This window comes from Ostrinia furnacalis, unplaced genomic scaffold, assembly GCF_004193835.3.
Source record: "Ostrinia furnacalis isolate ACB-3 unplaced genomic scaffold, ASM419383v2 OfSCF0620, whole genome shotgun sequence".
NCBI lineage: Eukaryota > Metazoa > Arthropoda > Insecta > Lepidoptera > Crambidae > Ostrinia > Ostrinia furnacalis.
In genome coordinates, this window is record NW_021130859.1 from 46,318 (window position 1) to 58,934 (window position 12,617).

The 12,617-nt window shown below is 40.7% G+C and overlaps 1 protein-coding gene across 1 annotated transcript; it reads right to left on the reverse strand.

Annotated features, from left to right (window-relative positions):
• Positions 1–453: 453 nt before the first annotated feature.
• Positions 454–9,823, reverse strand: LOC114366326 (cilia- and flagella-associated protein 206). Its single transcript, XM_028323181.1, has 12 exons — positions 9,436–9,823; positions 8,658–8,899; positions 5,094–5,271; positions 4,556–4,730; positions 3,977–4,169; positions 3,584–3,739; positions 3,344–3,469; positions 2,813–2,955; positions 2,376–2,500; positions 1,933–2,042; positions 1,479–1,710; positions 454–573 (listed from the first exon to the last, which is right to left on the reverse strand). Exons 1-12 carry the CDS (start codon positions 9,641–9,643, stop codon positions 485–487), a joined length of 1,977 nt encoding a protein of 658 aa, XP_028178982.1. The 5' UTR covers positions 9,644–9,823; the 3' UTR covers positions 454–484.
• Between the last annotated feature and the right edge of the window lie 2,794 nt (positions 9,824–12,617).

Here is a 12,617-nt window from a genome sequence, read left to right on the forward strand (position 1 = left end):
TTCATACAAAATTTTTCGATGACACTCCGTTTTAGTATTTTTTCCTGGATCTAAATGTACTCGTAATAAAAGATATCTAAAGTTAAAGTTCCAAGAAAAAATACGCTTTGGCTTGATAGATTTGGCCCCCTATATTATAGCCGCCCTAGGGGGCGCTGTTTAATTTTTCATACAAAATTTTTCGATGACACTTTGAATACGCAACGAAACGAACTCGAAAGTTTTTCCTACTAGAGGTACTGCTTGTTACTTTCGAGTTGCATCGCCATAGCGTCCGTTGAGAGACCACACATGACGCGACCAGTTTGAAACTTTCGAAAGTCTATAAGTTGCAGTTGCGTTTCACCGTGTGTTCTGGGTCTTACTATACTGAAACTGATCACTGGGGACTTAAAAATAATTCTTTGGAAAAAAAAAGTTTATAAAACTTAAAAACTTTAATAAATAGGTAAATTGTAATAAAATGATAGAAATTCTTGATTGTTCAATGCAGTAGGTCTTTATCGACCGCTGTGCACACATCGGAGCCGCCCGGCTCTATGCAAGGCCAGGAACACTTCTGGATCACTCGGGCTGCAAATAAAAAGTTCTTAATATAATAATACTAGCTGTAACCGCGACTTCGTACGCGTGAAAACCCGTTTTCGCATTTCATTATTGCTCTGCTCCTATTACTCGTAGCGTGATGTTGTATAGCCTATAGCCTTCCTCAATAAATGGGCTATCTAACACTGAAAGAATTTTTCAAATCGAACCGGTATCGCGGTAGTTCCCGAGATCAGCGCGTTCAAGTAAACAAACAAACTCTTCAGCATTATAATATTAGTATAGATATATTATGTCTTCAAGGCGAGAGTGAATAGGAGGCATCTACTAGGCAGTTATGTAGGTAGATAGCTAACAGCCTCCCTAGACTACCTACTGCCTAAGGAAGTTCTATAATTTTGCAATCATTTAATTTTGTTATGCGCCAATTTATAATCGACATATTTTGCTGAATAGTCACCGACTAGTAGCCGACTACAAACGACGCCGAATAGTCGGCTATCCCGACTGTCAGCCCATCCTGTAAATAGTAATAGTTGATTGACTTTCTACAGGTTCTCAAACTGACAGAGCGCCCACTTTTTGATTACCCACCTTTTTTCTTCTGCGCTCCGAGTTTATCCTTTAAATCCATAGAGTGCTGTCCGTCGCCCTTCTGCCCCGTCCCCACAAGAAAAAGTTATTGGCTGTGGTGTTGATTTACTTGTCTCGAGGCTCTACGGTCTAACAGTGAATCTCAGAGGTCCACTGTTGAGCTTTTGACTGTAGTGAATGACTTTCCACCGGTTCTCAAACTTACAGAGCGAGACTATTCCCACCTCTCGTTCCCACTGCCGCAACTCCTGTGTAGCCAGGTTCTACAGCTTGACCGCCAATAAAAGCCCAACCAGTGAAGGTCAAACTTAGAGAGCGCCCACTTTTTAATTACCCACCTTTTTTCTTCTCCGCCCCGAGTTTGTCCTTTAAATCCATAGAGTGTTGTCCGTCGCCCTTCTGCCCCCGTAGTCCCCATAAAAAGAAGTTGTTAGCCGCAGTGTTGACGCCCGCATCGCGCCTCGTCTGCATACACTTGTCCCGAGGTTCTACTGTCTGACAGTGGATCTCGGAACGGAGGTGACTGTAGTTGGTTTGCGTGGAATGCGTCTGGCAGTTCACTATTGAAGCCTGTATTAATAAAAAAAGATTTAGTAATCACATGTTTGAAATTGAAACTATTGAATATGTAGTATAAGCTGATAATATACTACAAGTCTAAACTGAGTATGGTATGGTAAGAATAAGGTATGGGAGCGGTCGCGTTTATTCATACATGATTTTTTTTTCTAATTTAATCTTTCTGTTGTAATTCGCTTATGCTTAGCTGATTTATAATGAAACTTCACTAACCCACTGGCAAGCCCGTCGTTTCCACTCCCACATATCCCACGTGTAGTTCTTCTCTATGTGTTCATCAATGGGATGGGCCTCAGTTTGAATGTCTCTGTCCATAACCTTGACTGAAAGTCAAATTAATCTCGTCAAATGTAAAAATATGATATCGCCAAAATAAACCTTAGATGTCTTACTGCAAGATATGAATTCAGCCTTACAATGTGAGGCCTTATTTCCGATTGTCAAATGGTTGATGCCGATGTTGTAGGTACTTTGTTTGGTCGATCATACTTTGTCAGAGGTATGCTATACAGGCAAAAGATGTTGACAAAACCCGTCTGAACAGCATGGAGAGTGTATGCAAAATCCGCTATTTGCTTCTGGCAAATCAGTGAGAGTTGGCCACCTGCAGTGGATACTTAATGACCTGATGATAAAAATATTTTATAAGCACTTACTCTTCGGCACGTACTTGGTAACCAATGTGTCTATATCTTTAACTTTGTACACTTCTTCCACTATATTCAAAAGATTGATCACACTGGGATTGTTCCTTGCATAGTCAAGGACTTCGTTGATGTATCTGAAAAAAATGTATGTATTTGTATCCTACGCGTCTATTAAGGTACGGTTTTACAACCCGATTACCTGATAGAGTTAACTGCGCACCAGGCAGCCGTGACGTCACATCGACGCTCTGGTACAGAAAGGGCGAACGCGGGGAGGTGCAAAGGAGAGTCGCATTCCAGCAGTTACCTCGACCGGGTAATGTGTTAGTAGGTAATGTGATAGCATAACAAATGGTCTAGCTAGTGAGTGGTCGTCCTCAGGACAACGTTTGCTTTTGGCGGTCAAGTTTTTTTGACTGTTGTGGTGGGTATTTTAATTGAATTACCTTTCAGGATCCTTGCTGAACCTAGCCGCCATCTTGACGCTGCAGAAACCATATCGGTTGCCCTTTGACTTAATCAGTCCAACTTTCATATTACTGGGCACTAGCGCTCCGACGCTTAGGCACAGAGCGCAGAAACCTAAAAACTAGGAATAAAGACATTCTGTTAATACTTAGCCATTGAAGCTTGCAAGGAAGACGTCAAAAAACGGGACTATCCCACCACTGCAACTCCTGTATATCCAGTAAAAGTGCTTTTTAAAAGTTTGTCCATCAAAGAAACCCAACCAGTGAAGGTTGAGTAGTCCCGTCGGAAGGTTAGCTGGAGCAACAACTGGAGTACCTACCTTCTTTTTTTTTAACCTATCCAGGAACATAGGGGCATTTTTCAGTGCTTTTAGACTGTCCTAACCTCTCTTTTTAATCGATCCAGGAAAATAGGAGCATTTTTCAGTGCTTTTAGGCTTTCTTAACTTATAAACCATAAATATAATGCCAGATTAATCTACGATAGTATGATAATTATACCTATACCTGTATGTGCCTGTCTTTCATGGATGTGAAGCTGTCGTTGTGTGCTACGTAGTTCTTGAGAGATCCGAGGGACAGTCGTTCTTCCATGCTTACTTTCGAGTTCATTCTGTCCTGATCCGTTATGATCTAGAAACGTAAACTTTCGATTTTGATTTGCCTCTACGAAATGAATTGCGAGTATTTATGAGTGAGAGAGAGAGAGAGAGACAGGAATATTCGAAATAGTGAAATACAACATACGTGCCGCCCTTTCAGCATCCTCTCCAGAATACCGTACGGTATCTTCATCTGATCCTGGATGGTGGCCAAGGTGGACATCAGCCGATTCACAGTTGACACCAAAAACATGACGTTTTGCATCGCGCGCCACACTTGCCACAGTTTGGAAAATAGCGGCTGAAAAAGCACAATGTTCCCTTTTGTCTATCCACCTTACGAGCTGGTAACCTCACAATATTAAATATGCTGTGGCACAAGTCAAGAATAAAGCATGTTAAGTGTAAGATTGTACTGCCTATTCATTGTCGATGCTTTTGATTAGCTTTAGAATTTGAAAGTGCGAGTAGAATAATTAGTAGGCAGAGCATTAAGAATGTTAGAACTAAAGATTCGATTTAACGTTGTAAAACTTACAAACACAGCCACAACCGGCACAGCGGCCTTGTATTTGACAGCAGCGTGCAACTCCTCGAGAACACTCCTGGCTTTATCCACATACATCAAACCGTTCTCTACCATCGTCTCTACGTCCGACAACAACTTCCGAATGAACACTTCATACTGTCGGTTGAACGCCAGAAGCTCGAATATTTGTGTGTAGTCATCCCTAAAATAAAAGATGGAGGTAATAGCAATAGAAGTGAAGGTTTGTAGCTGAGCAATGTAGGGATGTGGTCTCCTATGAACGCCGTAGGCCGCGTCATAATGCTTATTAGAGAAATGTTACTGTTGTGGTCACTTTCAGACGTTGATGTCGCGTTCGTTCGTTTTTTTTCAGCCGAAAGACATCCACTGTTGGAAAAAGGCCTCCCCCAAGGATTTCGATCATCGGTCCCCCTAGTGGGAGGCCTGCCCACGCTACGTCTTCCGGCTCGTGGTCGCCACTCAAGAACTTTCCTGATGTCGCGTATGGACGTCGATAGGAACATTTTGACGCTGACGTAGCACAGCACAGCGTTTAATAGGAGACCGCAACCTCAGTTGCTTACGTACAAAGTCAAGTCGGTGGTCGGGCATATATCAACAAACACATTCCCAGTCTCATCCTGTATGCTGACCGTATCTTCGATGGCTGTAGTGAGGGTGTTCACCCTTTGCATCACGGTTATCAGCGAGTTTGACAACGAAGCGAGGCATGCTTTGCCAGCGTCCACCAAATTGAAGGGTACTGGAAAATATTCATCTTATTATTTCCTCCACAATGGACAGCAGCTGTACAGCAATATTTATCTCCTGCCTAACCAATGTTGGCTGTTTGGCCTGCCATACACGAACAGCTTGAAGTAGCTAGTATCGACAGCACTCGACAGCTTCAAACTACAGTATTCTGCGACTCTGCGTACATACATACAAGGAACTTCTCGAGCAGTTGTGACTGCTTTGGGTGTTTGGCAGCAAGGAAGTCCTATTGATTGAAAATTAAATTGACTATGACTTCAAGAGCGGTCCGTGTATGTTGATCACTGGCAAATTAACTGCTCGAGCTGTTCGAGTATGGCGGGCCTAAAGTAAAGAAATATTTAGTACTCACGGTCTGGTATGCCATCACCTCCTTTCTTGCAGTCTCTGTTGAACAGCCGGACACCAGATACAATCTCTAGCAACTCGTTCAGCTGAGCCATCTTCTCCGCACGAGGAAGAGCCACAAACATCTTCAGATCATTCAAGGAAAACACGCTTTCAAGCGCCGCCATTCCTTCTTTCAATGTCTACGTAGCATGGTTGGTAAAAATACAAACGTTTACGTTAATAATCAGGCCAGAAGTTAGGCTTATTATAGCCAAGACACAAAATCTTCTAGAAACCTCGCAGACTACTGACTTGTCGGTCTATACATAGTTTGGTAGGCTTCCAATTTGTATGAGGAATCATCATCATCATCATCTCAGCCATAAGACGTCCACTGCTGAACATAGGCCTCCTCCAATGCTTTCCATGTTGCCCAGTTGGTAGCGGCCAACGTCCAGCGCCTTCCTGTTACCTTTTTTATGTCGTCGGTCCACCTTGTGGGTGGACGTCCCACGCTGCGTTTTCCGGTACGCGGCCTCCACTCCAGAACCTTGCTGCCCCATCGGCCGTCAATTCTACGTACTATGTGCCCTGCCCATTGCCACTTCAGCTTACGAAGAATGGATGGAGGATGAGGGATCAGCCGATACCAAATCGGTGTAACGGTGAGCAAGTTGTGCGGACTTCCATTCCATACGTCATGTACTGATTAATAGCCCGACCAAACTATTAGCATTCAGTGTGATTCAGTCGACAAAAAGTTTGTAGTTTGCGGGGTGTCTAAATGATTTAGTACGAGCTTCTTGATCTAGTAAAATAATTAGGCAGGTGCCTTAAGTATACTAACAACTAGAGATGTGCCGCTGAGAAAGTTCTCGTTCCCGGCAATATTCCCAGTGAGAATATTCTCGAGAACCAAGAACGCTCCCGAGAATATTCTCAGTGTTCTCGACAGAATACATTTAGTTTTAATTTTAATTTTGTTGTTTATATGTGATATTATTTGTAATGTTTTGATGTTTTATTAACTGGGCGTTAAGACTAGTCGTTATAAACAAGGCATAAAACGTGTGAGTGAGTTATTCCAGTCTTGCTCACTCTTTTCGTGGCGAACGCGTGCCGCGGCTTTAGGACTCGGCTACGGTATTTGAACATCAGTGTGCCTCTGAGTTTTAAGGCCCTTGCCACCCTGGCGGATTGCAAGCGGATTCAAAGTGGATTTAAAGCGGAGCGGCGACGCGACGGAGAAGCCGCGTGAAAATATCGTGAAGCTTCCCGAAGGCTGCCCAGCCGAGCTGGATTCGATGATTGACCTTTTTTTCGAAGTTGAACCTACCTAACTGGACTGTTTGCCCCAGGTATACATTATATTCAACAACTTCGAGTATAGAGTCTTCAACTTTCAGAGGAGTGGGTGCAACATGGTCTTTAGACATGATTTTTAAATCTTGTCCATGTTCATTTTGAGACCCACTTGTTGAGAGACTATTGAGACCATCGAGCATTGTGCCTAGATCTTCCACGATCTCAGCCATGACTACGATATTATCGTCTGCTGTCTGGGTTATGTACTCGCCGTTGATATTTATGCTGAATCCGCTCCAGCCCAGAAACTTGAATACATCTTCCAGGGCGGTGGTGATGACGTCTCCCTGTCTCACCCCTCTCTGCAACTGGATAGGTTTCGGGTCCTGATCTTAAAACGGACTGTCACTGTGGCGTGTTTGTACAAGCCTTTCAACACTTTAATGTATCAATAGTCAATTTGGCACAGTTGAAGAAACTGAAGCATTGCCCATGCATGTCTCAATCGAATCGAAGGCTTTCTCATAGTTCACAAACGCAAAGTAGCTGATTATACTCCTTGATCTTCCGTATAATCTGCCGTTGCGTATATTATTATGGTATATGGTACTAAAGCCTTTTCGAAAACCGGCTTGTTCGGAGGCCTGAAAGTCGTCGAGCGTGCTAGCGTGACAATTCGTAATGACTATCGAAAACAGCTCGTAGCGAGATGGGTCTATAATTCTTCAACAAGGTTTTGTCACCTTTTTTGAAGAGTAGTATCACCATTCTTCTTTGCCTTGCCGTATGCGTTATTCCCTCGAGGATGACGGAAATCAAATCAAATAGTTTCTGAAAAGCCTTTAGTACCAGCGTTCCATCTGCTTTCAGAAGCTCAGACGTGATTACGGTGCCTTGTTGTTTTTCAGCTGTTTAAGAACCATTCTAATCTCGTACAGACTATTTTTTTTATCCACAACGAGGAAGCTCTTGGCCTGTATCTCACCTGATAATGTACGGGATATATTCGTTAAGTGTCGGATCGTGCGTGAACGTGCTAGCTAGGCACGTATCCCAACTAATATTATAAATGCGAAAGTAACTAATGACTCTGTATATTATCTGTTATAACTCTGTCTGTCTGTCTGTCTGTCTGTTACGCTTTCCCGCTTAAACCTCGCAACCGATTTTGATGAAATTTGGCATAGAGATAGTTTGAGTCCCGGGAAAGAACATAGGATAGTTTTTATCCCGGTTTTTGAAACAGGGACGCGCGCGATAAAGTTTTTCTGTGACAGACAAAATTCCACGCGGGCGAAGCCGCGGACGGAAAGCTAGTTTTCTATAAAAATGTGTCAAATGATCAGTCAGACAGGCATCCACAACTTATCCAGAAGTGGCGAAACAGTCCCTTACTAAGCGATTGTAAAAAAAATATGCCCTTAATGTCAAATAAGATTAGTTTAAAAAACTAAAAACACGCTTTTAATTACAAACAGCACTAAAAATCCAAAAATCATCAGGACCTTGGACATCATCTAGCATTAAAGTGCTCGAAAAGACAAATCCAACGAACCCAAACTCGATGAGTTTCCGCCGTTTCGTTTAAGAGTTTTTATGGCTACCTCCTGACTCCCATTATTAGGACCCTGGACATTATCTAGCACTTAAAGATCTCGAAAAGACATCCAATGAACCCAAACTCGATGTGATTCCGCCGTTTCCTTTAGGAGTTTTTTTGGCCACCTTCCAGCCCCATCATCAGACCAGCTGGTATCACAATATTGTATTGTCATTTCTAATCTACATTATAATTGCCAAGTTTCATGATGATACAAAACTCAGAAGTGCGTTTAATTCAGATTCTAAGATTCCATTACATAGTTACATACACGACGACCTAATAAGAGCGTGTTAAAAACGAAAAAATTGACAGTTACATTATTTAATTATGTGTAAAAAGAAATTTCTGTCATCTTACATTATCATTAAAACGACATTTCACGACGAAAAAAATAAAATATAATAAAGGTGCAGTTGCCGGGAATATTGCCGAGAAAGTTCCCGAGAATATTCTCGGGAACACTGAGAATATAGCCTTTCACTGCAAATAGAGTGTATTGTTTAATATACACTTATCTGTTGACTTAATTTAATACTATTTTACTTAAGAAAGTTTGTTTATTTCCATTTTATAAACATGATTCTCAACCTTTCTCACTTAGGAGAACGCTCCCGGGAACGCTCCCGAGAATATTCTCAGCTGAGAGAGCGTTCTCGGGAACGGCACATCAATACTAACAACTATGACTCCAGGGTTACCCAACCCGCTCGCAAGTACAATATAGATGGAAATCTTGCGGAAAAGCTTCTTGAATTCTGCCTCGTCCTCAGGTGACGGGTCTTCGTCCAAGATCTCCGTAACCAGAGGTCGGAGGCAGCTGCCTATGGACTCCAGATGTCTGTCGATCAGGTTCTGAAGTTTATCGTAGTTTGTTTGGATAATGAACTGCATTTTCATAGTGTTCATGGAAGTATCTCCACCTGTTTTACACAAAGAAAAAGAAAACAATTATAGCCAGTTGAAAGGCTGTTTATAAAAGCCTATAAATTTATGTAGTAGGTAGTTAGGTAATCTGAAGTTGAACTCGCAAAACTAAGAGTAGGTTTTTATAAGATTCAGGAAGAATAATAAATAACGCATCTTCTTAATAATGTTGGAAAATTATAACACGTTGACGTTACAACAAAATTAATTCGAAATCTATTATTTTATTTTCAAATATTTTAGATTTCTTTTTACAAGCTTTTATTTACTTTTTTTAAATTCAATTTGTAACAGGGGAGCTGTGTAAGAAAAGTTTGAGAACCATTGACAAGTTCATTCAAAATGTAGGGAGAGGGGACGTTCCGTTAAAATTTATGATATTTATTTTCCTGTGGTTCTATTCTATACCAGAATTAGTTCCATGAGCAACAACAATTTGATATTATTAGGACTTAGTTTCATCTCTAGATCCTAGCAAATTAATGCTCTGGCCTCTGGGAATATAGGCATACCTACCTTACATAAAACTTACGTGTTAGCATGGCCACGCATTCCTCCACGAAATACTGGAGGTTATTCCTGCTAATGGTTTTGGAGAACAGCTTTCCATACTTCGGATTCAGTAGCAGAAGATCGATAAGGTAAATCACAAATTCTGGATCAACGGTTACGTTTTGTGCTTGACAGTTCCTCGTTATTTCGTTGGCCATGTTTTTAACGACGTTTTCGTTACAGGCCATTGTTACAAAATAATAAATAAAATGTGTTAAATCGAAAACGGTAAACTTGTTATCAATCAGTCACTCACTGTCGAAGTTTGATTGATAGATAAGACGATTCTTAGGTTACTATGGCAACGGGAAAGTAGGTCGCATATTATCGCATTAAAGTTGTAGTGAAAAGGGCCAAGTTCTCTACCTCATAACGTTTTGCCAGTGGGCCTTTGTTTCTAAATTGGAACATAATAGTATAAGATCCCGCTATACAAGGACCTTCACCGAGATGCTTATTTGATGAAACATATTTTATATTCAATTTAACATGTCAATAATTATATTGCTTAAGGGTTGCCTAATAAATTTCAGTCCAGGATATGATTAATTAATCATTAAAAANCTGTACACTAGGGCATGTAATATCGGAAGGTTTTCAATTCCGATATTGAATTCCGATATTAGATCTCAATATCGGAATTCCGATATTAATATCGGAATGGGTCATTCCATAAAAATCTGTATAATTTCGACGTCATTTTGTCCCAAACTTTATTAAGATGCTTTTGAATACTTTATTAGTGCAAATTATAGTTTATTTATTTATTATGTTGTGTCTAAAAGGGCCAGTCACTTTATGCTTTATTTTAGTAGAAATGATAATTTTCAATTTTTTCATACTACACCACTACTCCTATATGACTTTTAATAAAGTATAAAACTTATAACCTTAACATTTATAGATAAGTTAATATACTTAATGTAGTTGTTTTGTTATTCTCACTATATAAAAAACGTCATTCCCTAACTACTAACTTAGTCCCTAGTGCCATTGAAAGCTAGGGCCTGACGGTCTAGGGCCTGACGATTTGGAGTAAAATTTAACACAAATGCAGATTTACTTTATATTATTTGATGTTTAATACGATGTGCCGAAAATAGCCCAAAATCCACACGTAAATACTATTAAATTATATACAATTTCCTATTGTAATCAATAAAGCTACTCAACTAGGGACTGACGAAGTGACTGGAACAACACATGTTTCCACAACAACTGGCACGTTTGCACTTATTCAAAAAACGGCTGCCGCAAAACCAGTATGGTCTGAGGATAACTTCGTATCGTACTTTTAAACTCAACTAAATGTCATTCACTCTAAATACATATTAAAGCGCAAAATTATAAAATCAGTGCTTGGCGAGGGAATGACGCTAAAAGCTGTGGACACTTTTTCAACTTAAGAAAATCAAATGATTGTTTATGAAACCGCAAAATATTAATAGAATTTGGAGTAATGTACGTTTAAATAGATTATTCGTTAATTAAAACAAAGGATCAAGTTGATGTTTCTATAAATATGGGTTCCAAAACACAAACTTTTGGAGTACGGACCTGCCTAGGGAATGACGTTTTGGGTCATTTAAAAGGAATTTAAGATGTTTGAAAAATAGTTTTAAAAAATAGAAATGGGTGATGAATAAAACACATTGCGAGCTGTCATTTAAAAATTTTGGAAAAAAATATTAACAAATGTTCCATGTGAAATGTGGCGCGGACTAAGAGTTGACATATTTTTGTGGAATGACCCGAATTGAGTTCATGTGCTATAAAATTAATATTTGGTTATATTCGTAAGAATTCTGGATTGTTTACAATAAAATAATGATTGTAATCAAAATCTTTAATTTGGTACAAAACAGCACTTCATAAAATTGAAGTTTTAGAACCATTTTTACGTTATGGGTATCCATTTCATTTGGTTTTTTATGTGACAAGAGGCAAACGAGCAAACGGATCACCTGATAATGAATGGTTACTGATAATGAGCTTATAATATGGACTAGCAAACAATTAAAGTGTTTTTGTAAAATCACAGGTATCAAACAAACTTTTACTCCTTCATTATATTACCCTGTTGTATGTGGGCGGAACGAATTTTAGAGTCATTCAAATCACGTGCTACAAAAATTGTAGAGAGTGGTAAAAAACTTGAATATGCTTGTAATTTGTTCCTTTTTGATTATCGATGTACAACTCACAAAACCACGGGCCATCATCATCATCATGTCAGCCATAGGACTTCCACTGCTGAACACAGGCTCCGATAATGATTTTCACAATGGCCGGTTGGTGGCGGCCTGCATCCAGCGCCTTCCTGCTACCTTTATGAGGTCGTCGGTCCACCTTGTGGTTATGAGTCCTACGCTGCGCTTTCCGGTACGTGGCCTCCACTTCAGAACCTTGCTGCCTCATCGTCCGTCTGTTTTGCGTACTAAGGCAGAACCGTTGGAAGACCTTATCACAATGCTCGAAGACCTTAATCGAGTTTCCCAACAGGTAGGCCTTCGGAGTGAAACGTGGAAGGTCACAAAGGTTATCTCGCACCAGCTGCAGGTCTTCATCAACCGCTGCCTTCGCCGAATTCTCGGCATATACTGGCCCGAGAAAATCTCCAACGTCGAGCTATTGGAACGCTGCCACGAAATTCCGATCGACCAGCAGATCAAGCGCCGCAAGTGGAACTGGATTGGCCACACTCTCCGAAGGGACCCCGATCACATCCCTAAGCAGGCTCTGGATTGGAATCCCCAAGGAAAACGCAAACGTGGTCGACCCAGGCAAACTTGGCGGCGCACTGTAGCGGACGAGGCGAAGAAGATCGGCAAGACCTGGAGCGAGATCAAGCGAGAAACTCAAGACCGAACGAGATGGAGGACTGTTGTGGACGCCCTCTGCCCCATCTAGGGGACATAGGACCATAAGTCAAGTAAGTCAAGGTACATCCTTTTCTTATTATCTAAGTAGGTACCTACAAAAACAAAGAGGAGAGAAATAGAGTTAGGTAACTGGCTTACGGTTTCCACCAAGCCGAAGAGGAGAAATGTTTTGAATAACCAATTAATTTCATTTGGTTATTCAAAACATTTCTCAGCTCCGCTCCGTCTTGGTGTAAACCAGTCTTGGCTATTTTGAGGGATGAACAATAAAAAGTAGTTA